The sequence below is a fragment of the Pelodiscus sinensis genome, chromosome 13 (genome assembly GCF_049634645.1).
Source record: "Pelodiscus sinensis isolate JC-2024 chromosome 13, ASM4963464v1, whole genome shotgun sequence".
Lineage (NCBI taxonomy): Eukaryota > Metazoa > Chordata > Testudines > Trionychidae > Pelodiscus > Pelodiscus sinensis.
In genome coordinates this window covers 29,547,021-29,570,734 of record NC_134723.1, presented here as the reverse complement: position 1 = coordinate 29,570,734, position 23,714 = coordinate 29,547,021, and the positions used below count along the sequence as shown (strand labels likewise).

The 23,714-nt window shown below is 43.9% G+C and overlaps 1 protein-coding gene across 1 annotated transcript in view; it reads left to right on the top strand.

The window, feature by feature from the left end:
* Positions 1 to 3,463: 3,463 nt before the first annotated feature.
* Positions 3,464 to 23,714, top strand: part of GAB3 (GRB2 associated binding protein 3) — a 114,749-nt gene continuing 94,498 nt past the window's right edge. The window contains exon 1 of the mRNA XM_075940966.1: positions 3,464 to 4,290. Coding sequence (XP_075797081.1) covers positions 4,219 to 4,290 — 72 coding nt within the window. The 5' untranslated portion in view covers positions 3,464 to 4,218. The remainder of the gene's footprint in view (positions 4,291 to 23,714) is intronic.

The following is a 23,714-nucleotide window of genomic DNA, read 5'->3' as shown; positions in this document are numbered from 1 at the left end:
CGTGCTATTTTGAAATAAGCTATTTCAGAATAACTATTCCAGAATAGCTTATTTTGAAATAAGCGTGTAGTGTAGACGAACCCTTGCTGTCCTGTTGGCAAGCTGCTTGTCTATCACTTGCTTCATTACAAACAGGGCATCTGTGGCAAGCTAAACTGTTCGGCTATGTCTACGCTGGCGCGATCTTGTGCCAGAAGTATGCTAATGAGGCTAAGCGTGGAATATCGCCGAGCCTCATTTGCATATCTAATAAGCCGCCATTTTTGCAGAAGAGGTTCTTGCGCCAGAAGGAGTTGTCTACACTGCCCCTTCTTGTGCAAGAAAAACCCTCTCACGCAATGCTGTTACGCTGATTATTTTCAGGAATAATGGCATTGTGTAAGAGGGTTTTTCTTGTGCAAGGAGGGGCAGTGTAGACAGCTCCTTCTGTCACAAGAACCTCTTCCACAAAAATGGAGGCTCATTAGATATGCAAATGAGGCTTGGCGATATTCCATGCTTAGTCTCATTTGCATACTTCTGGTGCAAGATCACACCAGTGTAGACATAGCCTTCTTGTTCAACAAGGGGTTTTGCCATTCTCTGCTCCTAGTATCTAAGATGTCTTTCAATATATTCATCCCGCGCTATATTTTCTGCATTCCCTTCATAGGCATTTTTCCTTATGCATTGGGGCCAACATTGTCTTGCTGAATGGCCTTAGCCACTGTACTCATTCATTTTATGTCTCTCTGATCTAAGACTTTCACCAGGTGTGCTGTCACTGCATCAGATCCTGCTGCCTCACTCTTCTTCAGAATCTGGACTGTGTGTTTCACTTTATTCTCTGTCATGTCAGATTCACACCTTGCATTCATCAGAGGGGTAACTATATCAGCCTGTACCTGCAAAAACAATAGGGAGTCCTATGGTACCTTAAAGACTAACAGATTTATTTAGGCATAAGCTTTCATGGGCAAAAACCCACTTTGTCAGATGCACTGGAGGCAGGCACATGAAAAAAGGGAGTTGCCTTATTAAGTGGAGGACTGGTGCTAGGTGCTAATAAAGCTAATTCAGTCAGGGTGAATGTGGCCCACTCCCAACAGTTGATGAGGAGGTGTGAATACCAACTGAGGGAACACTGCTTTTTTGTGGGTTAGCTATTCCCAGTCTCTATTCAAATCCAGATAAATAGTGTCAAGTTTGTAAACAAACCACAGCTCTGCAGTTTCTCTTTGAAGTCTGTTTTTGAAGTTTTTTTTAGTTGAAGGATGACCACTTGCAAATCTATATACATTTGGGCTATGTCTGTACTGGCAGGTTCTTGCGCAAGAATAGCCGATCGTCCACACTGCCCGCCCGCTCTTGAGCAAGAAGATTTACAATAAAGCATGGTAAGAGAGGGCTTCTTGCACAAGAGCTACACTCTTTTCTAACAAGTGTAAGCTCTCTTGCACAAGAGGGCAGTGTGGACGCACGGCAGGGGTTTCTTGTGCAAGAAAGCCCTATGGCTAAAATGGCCATCCGAGCTTTCTTGCACAAGAGCGCATCCACACTGCTATGAATGCTCTTGCGCAAAAGCACATGGCAGTGTGGACATGTTCTTGTGCAAGAGCTCTTGCACTAGAACCCGCCAGTGTGGACATAGCCTTGTTAGTTTCTAAGTTGCTAAGTACTTATTGGACTTGCAAATCTGTTATTGAGTGTCAATAGGAAATTGAAGTGTTCTCCTATTGGTTTTCCTTTGTTACCATTCTCCATGTCTGATTTGCGTCCATTTATTCTTTCACACAGAGACTGTACAGGTTATCCAATGTACATGGCAGAGGGGCATGGCTGGCACATTATGGCATATATCACATTAGTAGATGTGCAGGTGAATGAGCCCCTGATGGTGTGGTTAATGTGGTTGGATACTATGATGGTGTCACTTGAGTAGGTATGTGGACAGAGGTTGCAATGGGGTTTGTTGCAGGGATTGGTTCCTGTGTTAGATTTGTTTCTGTGGTGTGATGCATAGTTGCTAGTGAGTATTTGCTTCAGGTGGGGCTGTCTATAAGTGAGGACTGACCTGCCTCCCAAGGTCTATGAGACTGAGGGACTATTTTCCACATAGGTTGTAGATTGTTGATGATGTGCAAGAGAAGTTTTAGATGGAAGCTATAGGAAAAGGTCAATGGTGTTCTGTGACCTTCCTTGTTGTCCTGTAGTAGGTTATTTCTGGGCACCCCTCTAGTACTGCCAATCTGTTTTCTCACGTCCCCTGGTGGGTATTGTAGTTTTAAGAATGCTTGATAAGATCCTGTAGGTGATTGTCTGAGGGACTGGCATAAAAGTGGTTGTATCTTAGCACTGGGCTAAACAGTGGATCTGTGATGTATTCAGGATGCAGGATGAAGGTATGTAAATAAGTACAGTGGTCAGTAGGTTTGGAGTATAGGGAGGTGTTTATGTCACTTATTTGCACTGTAGTGTCCAGTGTCACTTATTTGCACTGTAGTGTCCAGGAAGTGGATCTCTTGTGTGGACTGGTCCAGGCTGAAGTTGATAATGGGATGGAAACTATTGGCCCTACATTCAGATTACATGTTGGCAACTCCATAACTTATGCCTGCTGTAAGAAATCCTAACCTTCAACTGTTCAGTGGGACCTAGCAGAGCTGTAATGACAGCATTTAATCTATCACTCAGCAAGGCAGCTGCATGCCTCTGGGCCAGTTCTGCTCACAAAACCCAGAACAAGGAGTCTGAAACCAGGGGATGAATTGCTCACAGCTGAGTGTGCTTTGCAATGAGAGCCTCCAGAGGAACTCGGACTAAGCCAGCATCTGACCCCTTTCAGAGCAAGGTGCACAGACAGACCCTTCCTCACTCTAGCCAAACTAATGGGAGCAGTGGAGGACAAGTCTCAGAGAGGCAGCCATGTTAGTCTGGAGCTGCAAAAACAATGAGGAGCCCTGTGGCACCTTAAAGACTAATACACTTGGGCATAAGATTTTGTGGGTAAATCCCACTTCATCAGATGCACACCCCAAGGACAGTGGGGGGGGGGAGAGGGCGAAGGGGAGTTTAAAACTGACATAAGCTTCCTACCTCTAGAGGTACTCAAACTCTGGGGGGTGGAAGGGGGATATGTGAGAAAAATCCAGTAAGGAGGGACAACACGTTTTATTTAGTAAGATTTGCCAATTTTACTATATTATGACCAGAGGGAGGGACCTAGTAGACTACTTCGTTTGGGAAAGGGTTTGTGGCCTAAGAAAGAGTCGAAAACCCAGTGTCCTTGGGAACTGCTCAGTAGGAGGGAAGAGCAGAAGACTCCTGACCTCAAGAGGGGCCGACACAATTTGTATAGGCGGAGCGCTCAGGGCCATTGAACTAAACTGCCAACCCTGATGGAACCCAGCCACTCCCAGCCGGCAGCCCCCTCGGGGCCAGGTCCTAGGCTGCAGCCCGCTAGCTCCCTGCGAGGCCGGTCAATGGGCGAGGGGGAGCACGGGCGGGCTGCGGCCAGAGCCCCTGCTTCCGGTCAAACGCGACAGCTCCCCGGCGCGGGCGCGGTCCGTGCCCAGCGTTGCTGGCAGCCCCGCGGCAAGGCAGGTGGCTCGGAGCGCCCCGGGCCGGCGGGGAGGGCTCTTGCTGGGGGGGGGGCTCGCCCCCCTGCTTCGCGTGCGGCTCCAAGCAGCGAAATCGCCTCGCTGGGAGCCGCCCCCCGGCCGGAGCCCCGACCCGCCCGGATCCGCCACTGCAGGTTCCTTCTCCCAGCGCGCTGCGGGCGGCGCGCCCTGAACCCTGCACCGGCTCCCCCGCCTCGCAGCGTGTCCGTCCGCGCCCTGCCTCGCCCGCTCCGGGGGGAGACACGCGGGGGCCGCTGGTGCCCCCAGGGGTGGGGCGTGGGAGAGCTCGCTCTGCCCGCCCGAGGTGCTCACCGAGCCGGCGGCGTGTCAGTTTCAGGGCGGGTGTGGGACACTGGCACACGCTTGTTTTTGTTTATCCCTGGCCTCTCGGCCCGTCACGTGCTCGGTGTGTTGCATTGTGTTTTCAGTGGGAGGGGGGAGCTGCCTGGGGCCGCGATCAATGTTGTGACTTCCTCCTTGCGCGGTAGCAGCGCTGGAACCCAGCTGAAGGAAGCCGATTGCTGCTAGTTTCAAATTGGCTGGGAAGGAACAATACACACACACACACACACACACACACCCTGGGTGCCGTGTCCCTTCTCTTTGAGAGGGGGGGAAGATGAGCTCGGGGGACGTTGTGTGCACTGGATGGCTCATTAAATCGCCCCCCGAAAAGAAACTGAAGCGATATGTAAGTAACGCGGCTCTCCTGATATTGTTCCTTCCATCCAAGAGCTTTTTTTTTTTTTTTTTTTTTGCATCTGCTCCGTGTCTAACTCTTGCTTTGAAATGTGTCGTTGATAGAAGTGTTTGTTAGGACCAAAACAATAAGGGAAAAGTCTAGGCGTGTATTAAGCAGTTTAATTTTCAGTAACATTTTTGTCACTTTTTAAAAGGAACCTTTTGCGGCTGGCTAGATCAGAATACTTAAATTGTATGTTATGCAACAGAGCTTAGGTTTAAACCACATTTCAGTTTCAGTTAATGTTGCCATAACTATAACAGTTTTGTAACAGTCACTCAGAGGTATCTTGTTCAGAAGCTGAGAAGAACCTACTGTCCTTATGTTTTTAACTCCTTGCTTGAAGTAGGATGACATGTTTTGCTAAGAGGCTATGTGCTGGTAATGACACTTGACAATGTGAATGCCTGTTAACATTTTTTGTTTACCAAATTGCCATTTCAGTTGCATTGACACAGCTACTCTTTTGCCTGTCATAAAGACGTGATAGGAGATGTCTTGCTATAAAGTTGCAAATGGTCCTTAGGTAAAATGGACCAAGCAAAACAAAACCAGGATTTCCAAGCCTGGATAGCAGCAATGGGGACCTCTTGTTTCATTTTCTATCTGCCTGTTTTTCTGAAGGGGGGGGGGAAGGGTGTGTGTTACAAACATAGGAAACTGTATCACTCCAGGGCTACAGGGAAGGCATTCCAGGCAGAAATAAATGACCTTTTTTTCCTTTTTAAATTTGCTTGGAACAGCACTAAACTTAAACCCATCTTGGGCCATTTTGTTTGCACATTTATGAAAATCCTTATTCAGGCGTGTTATTGTTCAGTCTTGGAACTGTGTGATGTTCACTTAAGAAATGCACTTTCCATCTCTCTTGCCCTAGCGCACTTCCCTAGACTAGAAGGATGCCACCATATGTTTCTGTCATAATTTTGTAGCCATTTACATGGCTTACATCATTTGTCATATTTGCGTGGGTTTATTAGCATTTTTTTTCTGGATCGCTGATGCTAGCTTTTTTCTAGTAATATGGGGAACTGCTCTGTCTTGGGAAGAATAAAATCACAGCTCTTTTGCAATGGACTTCTAAAAACAAAGTAATTTACTGACGATAAAACTGACATCCAACTTATTCTTAACATCAGTTTGTCTTTGAAGTCTGTCTTGAGAGAGCAGCATTTAAATAGGGAAATCTAGTTTTTGTAGTATTTTCTGTAATAAATAGCATACTAAGACTGATTTGCAGCAGGCACCACTAGACAGTGTATAAGCCACTGATTCATCCAGCTGGTAGCATTAGAAACTGGTATTAGTGAAACTATTTTTGATGACTCAATATTCATAAAAAGGCAAGGAAGAAAAAACAGAATGTGACAATGCTGTGAGTTGAAAGCCCCCTTTATACAGTCAATATAATGGTCACAGCAAGGCCAGTGATCAGCTCACAAAACTAGCTGCAATCTGCAAAAGCTGTCCTAGACTTTTGCACTACAAACCTCAGTGGAATCGAGTCTACTCTATTCCTCAAACCTGAGCCATTAGATTAGCTGGATCTCTCCTGATTAATGTTTGTTTGCTCCTCAAAGGGATAAACTGCTGCCTTGTTCACAGTAAAGCAGATGCAAATCTGCCCTCAGTACAGAGATTAACACCCTTTCTCTTATCCCTGTGTGGATGGTGAATAATTTTTGGTAATAAATTAACACCTGAACCTCCTTAATCCAAGTGTCTGTCATCCGAGAACACCATGATTCAGACCCCTGCATGGCCCTCCAAGACCCCACACCCAATAGCAGTTTAAATACAGTGCATTAAGGTTTTCTTATGACATGTTATACATGTGCAGTACTCTATAATGATTTGTACTTGCAAAAGCTTTAGTGACACAATTTATTTATCCTTCATTATGGCGAACACCCACGATCCAGAAAATTTCATAATCCGGCACAGCCTATTTCCCAAGGTTGCTGGATTAAAGACATACAAGTGTAATATCTAATTCTTATACAGCATTTTTTCATCCATAGCGCTCAAAGCACATTAAAAGATTTTTTAAATATATTATGGTTTCATCACCAATATTTTCTGGTATAAAGACCCCCCAGAATGCTAAAAGAATGACTAATTGAATTGACTTTGCTAGGAATAGTAACAAACTGCTTACTGCAAAGTGTTGTAGGCTCTGATTGTGGACAGAAACCATATACTAATCTGAAAGATTTGCACCACTCTTTGTGTCTGGTTGTCAGAATGTATACTCTACATGGAAGTTTAGTGTTGCTCCCAGGTTACACTGATTTGAGTATAGTATGAGGGCCATATAGGGTCAGGTACTCTCCCTATTATACACCCAAGTGGTTCCTAATCCTGTATCTGTTCCAACCATTGGGAAATTCTCAGTGACTTCAATGGAATAAGGAGGAAAGGTATATTGAGAAGGGAATAGACCTCACCCCAAATTCAAACTTGTGCATTAATATTACTCATTGTGAGTATGCCACTGGGATTACTTGCAGAGTGTAAAATAAGGATATGTGTACATCTTTGCAGGATTGGGACCAAACAGTCTGTACTTAAAAGTTAGGTTAATGCATCTACTGTGCTCAAAGATATGAATCTTATATCGTGGGGTCCTGTAACTATGCCGACCTAACCCAGTGTAGATACAGCTAGGCCAGCAGAAGAATGCTTCCCTTGAACTAGCTACCATCATTCAGGGAGTTGAAGTTTCTACAATGACAGAAAATCCCTTTCAGTTGCTTTAGGAAGTGTTTACAATATGGGAATTATAGCAACATAGCAGCAGTGTAATTGTGTTTCTGTAGCACCCGTAGTGCAGACGTGGCCTGACGCTTGTACCCAACGAACTTAATTAGGTTTTGTGAGCATGAACAAAGTCAGTATTTGGCAGTAAATAAGGATAAAATTATTTTGTAGCCTGGTAAAACTAAAAAAACAGGTGTTGGAGTCTGTATTTTTCCTGTAATGTCTCTCAAAGCTAACACTCTTAGTATTACTATTCTTAGAAGTGTCTTATCATTCCCTAACAAAGGGTGCTGTCTTACATGTGCAGGAAATGAACATGAGATTAATTACCAACATGTAACTTTCTGTAAAAACAGAGCCTAATGCTAAATGCAGAGAACTCATTAGAAAGTACAGGACACTTGATTTTTATAAGGAAATACTTTAACATTATTTTAATATCCTATACAATCTTGTACTGCTGTCTTCAAACATTAATCTTTCATCAGCCTATCTAAATGCTCAACTGTGCAAGGAATATCCCTGGAGACTGTTGGTGTTTGCTGTAGCTCTTTGTCCCATAATAAATATGACCTGCAAACTGCAGAGCTCTCATTTCCCCACTTTGTTCCATTGTGGGCTTTCCTCCTTGATTTAATCTGTGTAGGTTCTGGAAGTTGCTGGTGCAGGGTTTGGTGAAGGTGGAAAAATGCTGGGGTGTAACTGTGAAAGCAGTGGTTACAGTGTCATTGGTGACCATAGTTTCCTAGAATACGCATTCTAACTACTAGGCTCAGTGCATTTGGAATTTTGACATTTCAATACTTTGGGTGAAATCCTAGCCCCATGGAAGTCAATGGGTTTTTTGTCGTCAACATTGATGGGCCCAGGATTCCATACTGGATGAAACAGGATTAAGTTGTTCGGAAAATGGGCCTGGGATATTTAGGTTGGAGTGCTTTTATTCCCCTGATAAGCACTTAGTACATTTCAACAAGCCAGCAAATTTGAGTAAGCATGTGACATCTTACAGGAGAGAGCACTTATTGCAGAATAAAGTTTGTGCATTTTTCCAGCCCAAACTGGGCTCTAGAAACTTGTAAATAAGGCAATGAGAATTCAGAAACGAAGAGCAGGCAGGGATGGACGTTTCACTTACGATCAGTTATACAATCTGAGTCCTGAACAAGAGGAAGCATTTTGGTATCCTTACTGTTGCAGATGTAGCTGGGAACAAACAAAGTCTCTCAGGACTTGTCTAAATTAAACACCCGTTGCTCTAACCTGCATAACGAAGAACTTACCGTGGTGTTTTCTGTGCATCAATATCAGCTGGTGCTGCTCTCCTGTCAACTCTGGCTACTTTTCTCACCCTGGTGGAGTACTGGAGTCAATGGGAGACTCCTCCGCGATCAATATTGCATCTGCTTAGACAGAATAATCAACCACTGGTGGATCAATCAATCCACTGCATAGTGAAGACAAGCCCTCACTATTGAGATAAAGAACAAGTCTGTTTCATGGCCTAGAAGAGAGAAGGGGTATCATCAGGGCATGAAATGTATTGCATTTCCTACTAGCTAAGAAAGACACAAAAGGGGGATCCAGACTGTGAACTCCAGGACTAGCACCCTGGTGAGAAGCCCACCCCTATAGATGCTTTTTTATATTTTCCCAACCCCCAAATCATTAGAAGCTCTAAAACCAGATTCTTAGCTGATGTAAATCAGGGTAATAGCTCCATTGAAGTCAGTGCTGCACTAACTACCAGCAGCTGTACGCTTCAGTACTATAGAAACTGAAGGGGTAGGTCCCCTTCCTCACCAGGCCCAAGTTCCCACTTGGCTTGGATGAATGGATATTTCAAACACCACTGACAATCAAGATTCCTTGTACGGAGCTTTAAAATGGGATAAAATAGATCCCAGGTAAGTATAGCTTAACTTGCATTTCTCACCATACGCCTTCTTGGAGCTTCTGTGTTACAATGTGGTGAACTGAAGCTTGATTTGGATTTTTGATGGTTTAGCTAAGTGGCTAGGCTAGGGGATGGTAAATAACATCAGTTCCAGTCAGATATATGAAGCTTCGTGATCCTCATATATGGTTTGATGCTGAGTGCCAGGCTTTAAAAAGATATGAGAATGGCTAACTGTTTCCTCTGAACAACTTCTCCATTTTTTGCTGAAGTTCTGGTATTTGTCAGGAGAACATACAGGAAGCTACTAACAGTTACGAAGAAACCAAGAAAAAAATTATTATGGGAATAATTTGCTCAAGAATGGAAACAAAAATCTCAATCAAATACATTTTGGAGACTGCTGGGATGTAAAATATCATCCCAGACTGATCTGATTCCCTACCAGTCGAGTTGGTATCATCAGGGGACACTTCCACTCTGCTCCAAAGTCTGCACATTCTAGGTACAGGTGAAATTAACCTTGTTAGTAAGGTTTGACTTAATTGGTAGCTTGTATTTTTTAAACTAACATAAGAGAATCCTGAACTTAAGTTTCTTTCTAACCCTACTTTTATTTTTGCTCTCTTCCCTTTACCCTTTATGCTCTTGTGGAGTCAACAGTTTGCAGTTGCCACAGTGAGTCAGCTGTTCCGACTCTGCCAAAAGCATATACCTCCTATTGACAATAGAAGAACCCCTGTCTCCTTAGGTGGAAGTTATAAATTGTGTGCTCTTCAACTATGTAGTGTATTCTCTCTGTTGATATAAAGCGCTGTCTAACACCTGACTGGCGTTCTGGTCATTCAACTTATTTCTAAGAAGGATACAGAAAAATTAGGTACTGACCACATGGAGACTTCTTGCAGTGGAAGTTCCTTTTGAGCAAGGACTATGTTCTCCTGTGTTTTAAACCGCTAGAAAGATTGATGTCACTGAGCAAATAAGAGTGAGGTTGTTTCAGGGCAGAGTTTCCTTCTCTAGTATTAAATGTCCGTAATTCAGTGAGTTAGTGAAATCATTTTATCCTATTTTAACCATGTTTTGGTGGCTTGATACAATGCTTACTCTTCTGAGATGGCGATTAATTCTAGGAAAAAAATGTAAAAAATAATAACCACTGCTGTTCTTGGCATCCTGAATATCAAAATTTCCGTCAGACTATTAATTTGGGTGGAGCTGCAATAGCTCTGAAGCCCCTGTTTAATCTTCAACAACGTGTTTTCAGTGCCCTGGAATGTCCAGCTATTGGTTTCTTTTCAAAACAAAAGCACAGAAGTTATCAAGTCTTTACATTTGAAAATAAATACTTTTTTAAAAAGGGCAGTTTTCTACAAACTGAAGTGGAGAAGGAAATGTTAACTTACTAGTAATTAACCTAGTGATGCAATCAGAAATTCATTAGAGAAAAAAAATTGTTAAAAGTAGTGGCTGTGTGGTAGGTTCTTTGTTACAGCCTATGAAAACTACCCAATATTGTTATTTAAAAAATTGCTAGAGTGCAATATTTGCATTGGTCATCTCAGAGCATCTGCCACCTTTTATGTGTTCTGTGCAAATTTGTTTTATGCTTATTTGTTTTGGGGGAAAGGAGATTATGCAGCAAATTTACACTTGTAAAGTTTTTCAGAAGAGGATTTTCATCTGTGCTGGAAGCGTATTAGTAATATGATCATGCAAAAAGAAACCCCACACATGCTAAATTAGAAATGAAATTTGCATGTCAAAACATTGCAGCCAGGGAGATGATGTAAACTTGTTCTGTCGTATTTGACTATTGAATAAAATGCTTTAATTTGTGTGTTTGTTTTATTATTTTTTTTAAAACACTGCCTTGGTTGGTTTTCTGTTTCGCCCAATTTGCACCAAGACACCACTGACTTTCCAAATGTATATCAAGCAGAAAGGTTGAGAGGTATTGTTAGGGTTTTGTAAGTTACAATATAACCAGCCTCACATGTTCAAAGCCATGAGTCAGATCCTAAAAAAGTAATGATATTGTTTTAACAAGAATTAACTTTTTTTAATAAGCCTTCTGGCTTTTGTGCTTGGGGGGGGGAGGGGGAGTCCATATTTTTAAACTTTTCTCCATAATGATTAGGGTTAGAAACTTATTCTTTTTTTAATTAGATCTGAGATTCTCCCTGTCACGTGACTCCATGAGATGAAGCTTTAAGAGAAATGCCACATATCATGAGTTGCAATAGAACCATGATAGCTGGCAGCACTGTGTAACGTTTGGACATTAAGGCTACGTCTACACTGGCCCCTTTTCCGGAAGGGGCATGTTAATTTCAGCTATCGTAATAGGGAAATCCGCGGGGGATTTAAATATCCCCCGCGGCATTTAAATAAAAATGTCCGCCGCTTTTTTCCGGCTTTTAGAAAAGCCGGAAAAGTGCGTCTACACTGGCCCCGATCCTCCGGAAAAAGCGCCCTTTTCCGGAGGATCTTATTCCTACTTCGAAGTAGGAATAAGATCCTCCGGAAAAGGGCGCTTTTTCCGGAGGATCGGGGCCAGTGTAGACGCACTTTTCCGGCTTTTCTAAAAGCCGGAAAAAAGCGGCGGACATTTTTATTTAAATGCCGCGGGGGATATTTAAATCCCCCGCGGATTTCCCTATTACGATAGCTGAAATTAACATGCCCCTTCCGGAAAAGGGGCCAGTGTAGACGTAGCCTTAATGTGCAGATGGTGAAGTGGTGTAAAGTTCCCACTGAAAGTAGAATCAGGATGAAATATAGTTACCACCCTGTAGCCTCAAAGGTAAGGGCCCTGACTTACAATATAAGGAAGGTAACAGGCTGGGCTTTCTATGATCATTTAATTCTGCATTCAGGGTTTTTTGTTTTAAGGTGTTGGTGCTCTGGTGGAGAATGCTCTCTTCACCATTGGGAAGGATAACTGAGCAGAGCTGAAACAATAGCTCTTACAAGGTATGAGCTGCCTCATTCTTTTGTGTCAACAGGCTGTTGAATTGTGAAGCAAATGGTAATGTCAACATTGTTAGTTATTCCCTGCTGGTCATCAAGCTAATATATTTAACTATTAGAGGCTAACAAAACATGTAGATGGCATCATGAGCTTTTGTGGGCACAGTCCACTTCTTCAGATGAATGGCATTTAAAGGGTCTTAAAAATAAAGGGTACTGAGAGTGGTTACTAAGTATTCTTATTCATATAGTATGGACATTCTAATATACAATTTCTTTTCCCTTTTTCTTCCTCTTCTCCCCATGCCCTCTCTGTGCTATTTATTTGAAAACTGGACCCCATAAACTCCCTTTTTCTGAAGACGTGGGCTGTGCCTACAGAAGCTCATGATACCATCTACATGTTTTGTTAGTCTCTAAGGGTATGTCTACACTACCACCCTGGTTCAAACTAGGGTGGTTAATGTAGGCAACCGAAGTTGCAAATGAAGCCCGGGATTTAAATATTCCGGGCTTCATTTGCATCTTGCCGGGCGCCACCATTTTTAAAGCCCCGGTAGTTTGGACTCTGTGCCCGCAGCTACATGCGGCACGGAGTAGGTAGTTCGGATTAGGCTTCCTATTCCGAATTACCGGTACACCTCGTTCCACGAGGAGTAACGGTAGTTCGAATTAGAAAGCCTAATTCGAACTACCTACTCCGTGCCGCGTGTAGCCTCTGGCACGGAGTCCGAACTACCGGGGCTTTAAAAATGGCGGCGCCCGGCAAGATGCAAATGAAGCCTGGGATATTTAAATCCCGGGCTTCATTTGCAACTTCGGTTGCCTACATTAACTAATGTCTACATTAGTGTAGACATACCCTCAGGTGCTGCAAAATTATTTGTTGTTTTTTAAGTTTTTCCAGTTACACACTAACATGGCTATCCCTCTGAAATATATAACCATTGTTACTGGATGTATTGGCATATACTTGAAGGGGGGAGGGAGTGTGCAATTAACTACTATCATAAATTGTTGAAATAAGGGATTCAAGAATTTCTCTCACTCTTAGCATTTGAAGTCCATCATTGACCTTCCTAAAATGGGGAGGGGCAAAAAAGATTCCACCCTTATCAATAACAGTCTGGTGGTCAACAGCCCCATCTGCCCTGAACTGTCACATCATTCACCCCTTACTCTTCCGCCAACTTGCACAATGCAATTCTGCATTTCCACTGCAAACATCAAAGCACCATGAAAAATGAAAATACAGAAGCAATGTAAAATTAAATTAAATACCAAATAACATAAGAAACAGCTGATTTATTGAAGATTTAACTTATTAAATAGCCACATTCTAAAATGTACTTGAATGTGCAACAGAATGTCTAGTTTATTGCAGGAAAAACTGCAGTTTGGGTCCCAGATTAAGGTCCAGACTACATGGGACCCTGCTTTTCTGGGGCTGCCTTCCTGTAGAATTTGCAGTTCATAAGTAATACTCAGAAGAATAATGTTGATGTTATGTCTATGAATGCAAGTTCATTTCCTTGTTAAAGAACTCAACACTTATCACTTGCTATTTTAATTTGTTACTTTGTTATTGTTTGCTTTCTAGAAATTTAACAAAATACTTGTGTTTGTGGTTTTGACCTACACAAAGCTCTTCTTCAGGTGTGGGAAAGATATTCAGTGTTACAACTAAATACAAGGTTGGAAAGATTGTTTAGCATATGTAATTAACATATATTCTAAAGGACCATTCAAGGTAAAGTGGCTAATTAACCTTGCAGATTAATAGGCAAACACTTTTCACAAAACAATCACTCTGTCTCATCTCTCAGTCCTCATCTTCAAAAGAAACCTGCACAACACCTTCAAAAGAGCTTAAATTCATAATTTTGGTAGATACTTGGTGAAATGATAGTTAATGGGACACCATAATAGCAGGGTATAAAACATATAGAAATAACTGAGTAGGTTGCAGGTGGAGCAGTGGAGTCAATATAGTAAGAATTTTAAATGAATCCAGTAGTACTAGAGAATCTCTAGGGAGAGAAATTCCATGCTTGAAGAATACGAGTATAGCAAGAATATACTACTGACTATCTGACTGGGATAAGAACAGTTACTGTGAAATGCTCAGGGAGAATAGATAGTCTGAAAAGCCAAGGATAATGGGGAATTTCAACTATCCCCCATATTGATTGAGAATTTGTCACCTTGTAATGGGATGCAAGAGATGAAAATTTCTCGACTCCATTAATGACTGCTTCTTGGAGCAGCTAGTCCTGGCACCTACAAAGGGAGAGACAATTCTTGATTTAGTCCCAAGTGGTGTACAGGATCTGATCCAAGAGGTGAATATAGCTGGACCAGTCAGTATCAACAATCGCAATGGAATTAAATTTAACATCGTTGTGGAGGGTGATGCTAAAGAAATCTATCATAGTAGCATTTAATTTAAAATAAGGGAACCATGTGTGCCAATTCCCTGGGTGCACCCACAGAAAAAATAGGAGGGTACTCAGCACCCACTTGCCACACTGGGCTGGCTGCCAATCAGATGTTAAAAATTGGAAGTCCTACCAAGTAAAACAGAAAGGAGCATAAACTCTGATGAGCAAATGTGAAGTACAATCAGGCAGGCCAAAAAAGAATTTGAAGAGCAACTAGTAAAAGACACAATAACGAACAGCGTGGGGGAGGGAGGATTGCATTGTTTGGCAGGTTTCCTGTTTCTAATCAGTGGAGCCACTGGACAATGAAGATGCTAAGGGAGAACTCCAGGAATAAAAGTCCATTGCAAAGAAGCTAAATGAATTATTTGCATTAGTCTTTACTACAGAGGATGTAAAAAAAAATCCCCACTCTCAAGCTCATTTTGCCAGGTGACAAATCTGAGGAACTATCCCATATTGAGGGATCAATTAAGGCCATCTTAGAATAAACTAGTTCTGAAGGAACTCTACTATGAAATTGCAGAACTACTAACTGTGGTATGTAACCTATTGCTTACGTCAGCCATTGTGCCAGAAGACTGGCAGTTAGCTAATGTGATGGTGATTTTTTTTTTTAAAAGGCTCCAGATGTGATCCTGGCAATTGCTGGCCAATAAAGAGCAGGCCTACATTAGAGAGGGAGATGGATCTAAGTCATGCAACTTCAGCTGTGTGATTAGTGTAGCTAAAGTTGACTTACTTAGATCTACTTACCATGGTGTCTTCGCTACGGTGCATCTACGGGAGACATTCTCCCATCGACTCCCCTTGTGCTTCTCGTTCTGGTGCATACCAGAGTATGGGAGAGTGATCGATACTTGAGTTATCATATCTATAATAGACATAATTGATTGCTGTGTCGTGGATCTGGCCAGTAGTGAAGGCAAGCCCTAAGGCTATGTCTGTACTACTGACTTGACTTAGCAGCACAGCTCAGAAAAGTTATATTGGAATTGGAAAAAGTACAGAGAAAGGCAACAAAAATGATTGGGCTATGGAACAGCTTAAGGGCAACAAAAATGATTGGGTTACAGACTGGTGTTAACAGGCCACTTCACCATGAATGATGGTTCCTTAGAGTGTGTTTGTCGGGGTGACTGGTGAGGAAGGAGATGGGGAGGTGAGGAGGTCACCGACCACGTGACCAGCCCCACCATGTGACTCCTCCCCATGCCATCCCTAGCCTGGGAGGGCCAGAACACCCCTCCTTCCACCCGACGCCCCGTCCCTGCTCTGCGTCTTCTCCACCTTCTCTCTGCCTCTTTCCCACCATGGCTCCATCCTGCCTCTTCCCAGCAACCCCCACAGTGATGCTACTTGGGGGCTAGTGGGGTCTAATGGCACGGGTCAGCCCCCCTGCACTCACCAGCAGCAGTGGGGCTTGGGAAAGCAGAGTGATGTGACCACAGCCCACTCCACTCCCCAAGCTGCTGGCCGAATCGCTCCACTTCCTGCCAAGTGGGGAGGAGAGTCTCACCCCTCCTCCGAATAATGCGGCTGGCAGCCAAGGGGGCGGAGCCACATTGCTCTGTTTTCCCGCGCTGCTCCCAATTTGGGGAAGGGCTGGAGTGGAGGCAGGGCCTGGAGCGGAGTTGAGAACTTATTGGCATAATTAAAAGTTGGTGCCTGTGCGGCAGGGCCCAGAAGACTGGCAGTGAGTAGCAGCTTAAATATCCTTTCTTGTTGCTGTACCTGCCCCCATATTACCTACTTCCTGCCACTCCTGCCTTGCTTCCAATCTTGCTTCTGTCTCACCTTCGCCTCATAGGTGTCAACTCCATGAGCGCTCCAAGGCTGGAGTATCCACTGAGAAAAACAGCACTCACTGGGAGCCACCTGCCTGTGACCCCTGCCGATCAACTCCTCCTCCTCCCTGCCAGTGCATCCTCTGAGCAGCGGAGCTGTTCAGTGGCATGCAGGAGGCCTAGGGAGGGAGGAAGCAGAACAGGGGCGAGTGTGCCTAGGCGAAGGGCAGAAAAGGAGTAAAGGCAGAGCCAGGGGAGAGGTGGGATGGGGTGCGATTTGGGAATTGGGTTGGAGCAGGGGTGAGCACCCCTGGGGAAAATTAAAAGCTAGAACCTGTGCTCTGCCTTAAGTCCCTTCTTGCCTGATACCCTGCTTCCGCCCGTTCCTGACCTCCAGCTCGACCCTTGGATTTGTCCCATGACTCTAGCTCTGATCTTAGTCTTTGGGCCTGATGCTTGCTCGCAGGGCTGTCCCTACGGATACACAAACCATACAGCTGCATATGGGCACTGACAGCTAGCCCCATCCCCCAGCCAGGACCCAATCCCCAAAGGCTGCTCCCAGTCCCCACTCACCGGGCAGCATGAGTGTGGGTCAGAGGACTCAGGGGGGCAGCCACACAGCCAGCAGCTGAAGAGAAACAGTGAATGCTTCTGAGTCTTCTGGCCTATGCTCACGCCACTCACCATCACCGGTGCCTGCTGCCCTAAGGCTGTCCAGATGGCTTCCCTTCCTGCCCCTGCCCCAGCTTTGGCCCCTGCAGCTCCTTCACCCCCTGTGGAGTGGCTGCTGTCCCCGTGAGGGAGTTGTTGGGCTGCGCAGGGCACCACCATTGGCAGGGATAGTGATGTCTGCATAAACGAGGCTCAAACACCCTCATGCAGGTTGGCTGCCAAAGTGCTAATGTGTTCTCCCACCGTTCCCCCCACCCCCACCCCAGCTCCTCAGTCCACCAGGGGACTGTTCTCTTCCCCCCCAGACCTCCCCATCCCCACAGCTCACCATGGGCCTCTCCCCTCCCACCCCCAGACTGCCAGGGTCCTGTTCTATTCCTCCCCACACCTTCCCTTCCCCCCCCTTCTCCAGCTCACCATGGGCCTGTTCTGTGCCACCCCCAGACTGCCAGGGTCCTGTTCTTTTCCTCTCCCCCAACATCCCCTTCACAGCTCACCATAGGCTTGTCTTTCCCCCACCAGGACCCCCCTACAGCCCACCAGGGGCCTGTTCTCTCACACCCATGCCCCCACAACCCTGTCTGGGGACAGATCTCTCCTTCCTCCCCACTCCCCCCGGCTCCTCAGCGAGCCCAGGGCCTCCACCCCCCACCACCACCACACTTTGGTTCTGTGGCCAAGGGCCAGGAGAGGGGAGGAAGTGTTTCAGGCAGGAAGGTTACTTACCTATGTGCTGACAGGCAAGCTGGCGGAGCCTTGTTGGCCACTCTCTTGATGATAGGGCTGCCCCCAGTGGACATGGTGCAGGATAGCTTTCCTCTGCAGGCTTGCTGCCCCCAGTGTAGACTCTCATATCGCATCCCTCTGAACAGCAGCCCCTCCCTTTGCATGTTATGTCAAACTGTTCTTTTCCCAGGGCTTCTGGTTGTTCTGGCACAGCCAAACCCTGACCTTGCTTTAAGTTATGAGAAGAGGAAGCAGCATACCACATTTAGTGGCCCTAGTTCTTACCATTTACGAGAAGTCCTTGAACAAACAGACTCGCAGACAGACACACAGACACTCTACAATAGATAGATGTAGGTTTAGCTGTCCTCTTTCAGAACCTTTCCCAGATCTGAAGAAGAACTCTGTGTGGCTTGAAACCTTGTTTCTTTCACTACCAGAAATTGGTCCAATAGAATATATTACCTCACCCATCTTGGCTCTGTAATATCCTGTGATCAACACCGCAAAAGCAACACTGCAAACAGTAAATATTTGTCATAAGTAGAATGGATTCAAAATTGAATTAATCAAGGGCTTAATTTAAATGGGATAGAAATGAACAGTATTATACAGTGTCACAATTGATTTTACACAATACATTTTAAAAGTTAATGGCTACCATAAGCTCTGTAACTAGCAGACATACATTCTGAGAAACCAAGGTTTCAGTTATTATGGATTATATAAATTCTTTGAACAGACTTTGTAATGGTCATAATTGGACTGTGAGAAGCAGTGTTGTAAACTCAGCAGGATATATAGCTCATGAAGGAGCTGCTTTTACCTCCAAGAGTTTTACAAGTTATTTCTCAAAAGTTCAAGGAGCTTACAATTGTGATGTTGTAGTTCCAGGCTGACAATTGCTACACATGTCAAAGAGAAATCAACAATTCACAGTGGTCATGAACTAGCTGTTCTTACATTTGCAGCCATTACATTTGCAGCAGAAAGTAACTGCTTTTAATAAAGATTCTGAGCTCGCTATCCCTGAAATGACACACTTGTAAACTCTGCAAAAGCTGAACCCTTATAAAAAGAATGAAATAGCCTTTCCAGGATCTGCTTCAAATTCCATATAGAAGCCACGGAGTTCATAAAGATTGTGCTCTAGTATAATTAGTCTGAGCAGACAAACAAGCACTGAGATGGCAACTACATTTTCAATGTCAGCAAAAAAACAAAAAACGGTTTTTTTTAAAGAAATGATGCTCTAATTCATGACAGCCTCTTTAAACCTACTAATACATCTATTATTTAATAATGTTGACAGCAGTAGTTAGGTGCTTCCATAAGTATTTTCACTTTTAGTAAGTTCAACAGCTTGAACCCAGACTTGATATAATAAATGCCTGAATTTACACTGAAACCTAGGACAAGCTTTTCCAAAGTTCTTGTCCAAAGTTTTTCCAAAGACTGGGCTTCCACATCCATGAGGGGACAAAAAGTTTATAAGGAGATCAGTTGCACCAGTACTGCCTCCCCTTTTTCCTCTCCTCCCTCTTGGGCACAATCTGTTATGCAGTCTGTGAGAACGAATATTGGACTGGGCCCTGAAGGTGAGATAGGCAAGGGAATACCTAGTCTGAAGGCCCCACTGGGATTTAGGTGTGAGATAGTGGGTGTCAGGACTCAGGTGACTGTGTATATATTAATTGGTGATTTTTAGGCGACTTGTCTCAGGGAAAAAAAAACCTAGGGGAATTAGGCACATACAGAGTTAATGGCAGCTGAGAGGAGGGAAGTGGGGATCTGAATTTTGGACTTAGGCACTTAAAGTGACATACCTAAATCCCTTTGTGGATCTAGCTCTCAGACACTTTTACAATTTTTACTTTCTAGAGAACACATTGTTCTGGAGCTATAGATATTTAAATAATAGCGAACCATTTTTGAAAAGTTGGAAAAGACACTTTACTAAGTTACATTATTAATTTGAAGTATTCGAAAAGTCACTCTTCTATGTTTTGATACCATGTGAAATAATGCTCAGATGTTTATAAAATAAAGGTTGAAGGGGGAAAAGTAAGAAATTTATTATAGGAACAGCCTCCTTTCTCTGTACTTTGAAAATTTGCCCAAACTGGAAATGCAGTAATATTGGACAGAAAATAAAAAACATTATTAGAGGGTTATTAAACTGAAATTCTTTAGCAGACTTTTCTTATGAAAAACATGGGATTTTTTTTAACTGACATCTGAAAATACTGTTGCTATGTTACTGTAATAGTGTGTAGGCTGCTAAATAAATAAAGGGAGTTCAATCCACGCCAAAAATAGAAAGCCAGGTCAGAGGTGACATTTGGGAAAAAATAAATGTAATAGTTACTTTTTCTTCCCTATCCCTCTCTTCTGTTTCTTCACCCCAAATTGCTCTGCAAGAAACCAGCAGAGTGTTTCTGGGCATAAATAAGTGCTGTAGCTAACCCCAGAAGCTTTGGGTCTCTGGTGCTCCAAGAGTTCATTTTGGTGTGTTTTGTTTTGTTTGTTTCAGATTCCAATCCAAATCTTCAAAGGAAATGCTAGCAAAATTACTGAAGTTTGCTTGCTTCTTAAACTGAAAATAAGCATAAACTATCTTGCCAACATAGTGATGTGCACACTCTACTGGTGGTGTAAATTGTGTCATTCAGGGGTGGAATATTCACACCTCTGTGCCACGTCAGTTTTGCTGTCATAGGTGGTAGTATGGACATAGCAATAGTTCTGTTTGAAATGGGACTGCATCAATGTGAACTAGATACCGTTCAGTTTGTGCTGGCAGGTCCTACATGATGCAGTTTGTGCAGACTGCACTACCATATGCACACAGGCCTGCCGATGTGTGTGTGTGTGTGGGGGGGGGGGAACAAAAGGGGCAATTGCCCCAAGGCCCAGAGATTCTAAAGGGCCTATGGCCCCCCAGCTGCTACTGCTACTACTGTGGCAGCAGCAGCACTGAGAGCCTTGGGCCCTTTAAATCGCTGCTGGAGTGCCATGCAACATGCTTGGGGTAACTCCAAGGGCTGAGAGGGTGGCACTCTCCTGGCAGTGCTGAGGGCTGGCTACCCCGCCCCTTCTCCTTCTTCCCAGAGACCCATCTCTTCCAGGAGTCTGGTGCGGCTGTCGGCTCCCCTGTGAACACAAGCCTTTAGTTAAATTGGTTGAGCTGAGTGCGAACGCTCCTATCAGTTTAGATTGTGTCAGTAAATCAACAGGCACAAATCAAGCCGATATCAGTTTTCACACACAAAGTGGCACTGATACCACGAAGCAAATTGTAAATTAAACGTGTTTAACTTTTCAGCCCAAAGAGTCCTAAACAAATTATTCACGTCGTACAATACAGGGCATCTGACATTTCCTTATGAGTTCGGAATAGATTCTACAGCCTTGTGATAAAGTTAACCATGACCAACACAGTTCAGTGACGGCAACCGCATCCAGAGATTTCTTGCCATTATTTATGTAGTTCCACATGTATGGGAAGCAAAAATAGAACTTAGTTCCTGCCCCCACAGAATTTTTGGTATAAGGGTGGGATTGTAGCACAACCAGTGTTCAACTCCAAATCAAAAGGGGGTGTGCCAGCGGCTTCCCTAACCAAAAAGAGTTCAAATCTGTTCCTTTGACTGCCAAATCCTCCATCTTCACAAGGGATGAATTTTACCCTTGACTAATCAAGAAAATCTAAAGAGCAATTGTTATTGCTTGATTCATGTATTTATTTACCTTTGGAATGAATTAAATTGTATCAAGCATTTTCCACAGAAATTATCTGCCAAGAATAATCCTGAAATCAGCCCACAAGAGCAATGTCCCCCTAAGGAGGTAAATGGCTAAAAGGTTAGTCCTTAACTTTTGAGGTTCACTGGTTCCAGTTAACTGGTTGGGCTGAAGCAGCTCTCTGCCTGCTATGGACAGGGGGCTGCTCCAGCCTCGCGGAGCCCATGGCAGGCCCAGCCTGGCCTCTCGCCACAGATTACACACTGGCTCTTAAACTTGTATATAAACTTTAAACTGCAGAGCCTGCAGTGCATGTAACCATGTAACCAGTAGGATTTTTAGCAGTTAGAGGGTTACATTTTCAAATTATGTTTTACATCCCTAGTCCCCACAATGCTCAGTGAATTGCCCACTTTGAGCACCAATCACAACATTAACTAAGTTGAACCCTAGTAGGGATGTAAAAGTATAGTCGATTAAAGGATTAACCGATAAACAAAAGCTTATAAGTTAATGCTATAGACTACACGCATTCCCTCCCCCACGCACACACACTTGCCGGTAAATTTTTTAGCAGTCTGGCTAACAACCCAGCTCAGTTCCTGCTTGCACTGAGTCCAGAAGCTCAGACCACCCCCTAGACAGGGGCTGCTGTCACCCTGCAGTGCTGCCTCTTTATCAGAGACAGTAGCACAGGTCCACAAGAGGAGCTGGGTTTTAAACTGTCTCCCCTCACAGACCAGCTCCCACCTGGCATCCCATGCGGCTGTGTCTGATACAGCGGCAGCAGCGTGGAGTGGCAGGGGTCTTCTTGGGAGTGAGGCTGGAGCACACTGGCTTCTGGCCTTGCCCCGAGGGACTATAGAATAGTCAACTAACAGATAAGAATTCATGAGGTTACTCAACTATTCAATTAACTGATATTTAACATCCCTAAACCCTATGCTTTTTAGCTCCCTTATAATTGTAAAGGTCCTGTTCATTTTGTACTGTACTTCCAGATTCTCTCTGCCTAAAATGACCATCTAGCCTTATACATAAATACAAATCTCCTTACTGATAACTTCATTATTATCCATTTTATTATTCCAAGCATGCTGTCACTAAGGGCACGTCTAAACAACATTCCTCTTTCGAAAGAGGAATGTAGTCTAGACATAGCCTAAGGTTGTCCATTCCTTTCTTATAAGCTTCCAGCTCAATCATAGACCTTTGAGACAAACAGGCAGAAGACCTCTAACTCTGGCAAGCTCCAGGTCAGCTCTAGTGAGCTACGTAATTGTTATGTTTTTCTGTTTGTGGTGTGCAGCAGATCTAAATCTCTAAGGACACCACTGTACATAGAGATTGGCAGCTAGCTACCTTGTCTTCAGTTCAGGTTGTTAAGACTTACAGAAGCTGTACAAGTGCAGGTGCAGCAAGGTAAAGAAAAGGGGTAATGGAGAGAGCTCTCTTAAAGTTGCACAGTCCCTTTTAGGGGAGTACTGTGGCTCTGAGGGAAAATCAGTGACTAAACTAAACTGTATATCTGAACTTGGGGAAAAGTCACATTCAAATGACATATCCTAGCACCAACTGTGGGCAAACACTTCGCGTACATTATAGTGCCTGAACTATATAAATATTTGATCAGTAGCAAACTTATTTCTCCCAAGCACAGAATTTCTCGTGAGCCCAGAGGCAAGGTTTAGTTTTCCTTGTTCATGTGGGTTTCCGGGTTCCAGACGCGGGATCGGCGATATTCTGTGAGAACACCATTATTTGCTTTGGGTTAGAATGTAGTTGTTGGAGAGAGTGCACTTTTTAAAAAATTCACACACGCTTAGAAAGAAATACACAATAGATGAAAGCAGGTCAGTATTTATCGTGTGCCAGGGATCAGTTTGTGGCAGACTGTATCAAGCAACTTGTCACCTTCAGTTGCTGCTGAGAAGGTGTGAGAAGTGGTTGGGGCATATGGCTTTGTGGAGCTACCTTCAGTGAAACCCATAAACCTTGTCAGTGGGGCAAGGTCATTGTGGTTGTGGTGCAAAGACAAAAGGGAGCATGTTCCAGCGATACAGCAGCAAGTAAATACGGAGAGGCAGGGCCTGAGCATGGACCGAGTCAGCACTCTGAGTTGTAGCATCTCCATTGCAAATAATAAAGTAATGATAGCAAGGAACTCTGACAGCTTCACTCTTTAACTGATAGACTTAAATTGAACAATGTACAAGTTTGGACCACAAAGTTCAGGTCTGGAGTCAAACTTCAACCAGGCAGAGGGTGTTTGTTTGGATCCATTGGTTCGCATATCTGTGAAATACCTTTTTGTCCTTGTGCATAGGGATTTCCTGTGGGATTCTCGTGCTTAATGAAATAATTTACAGT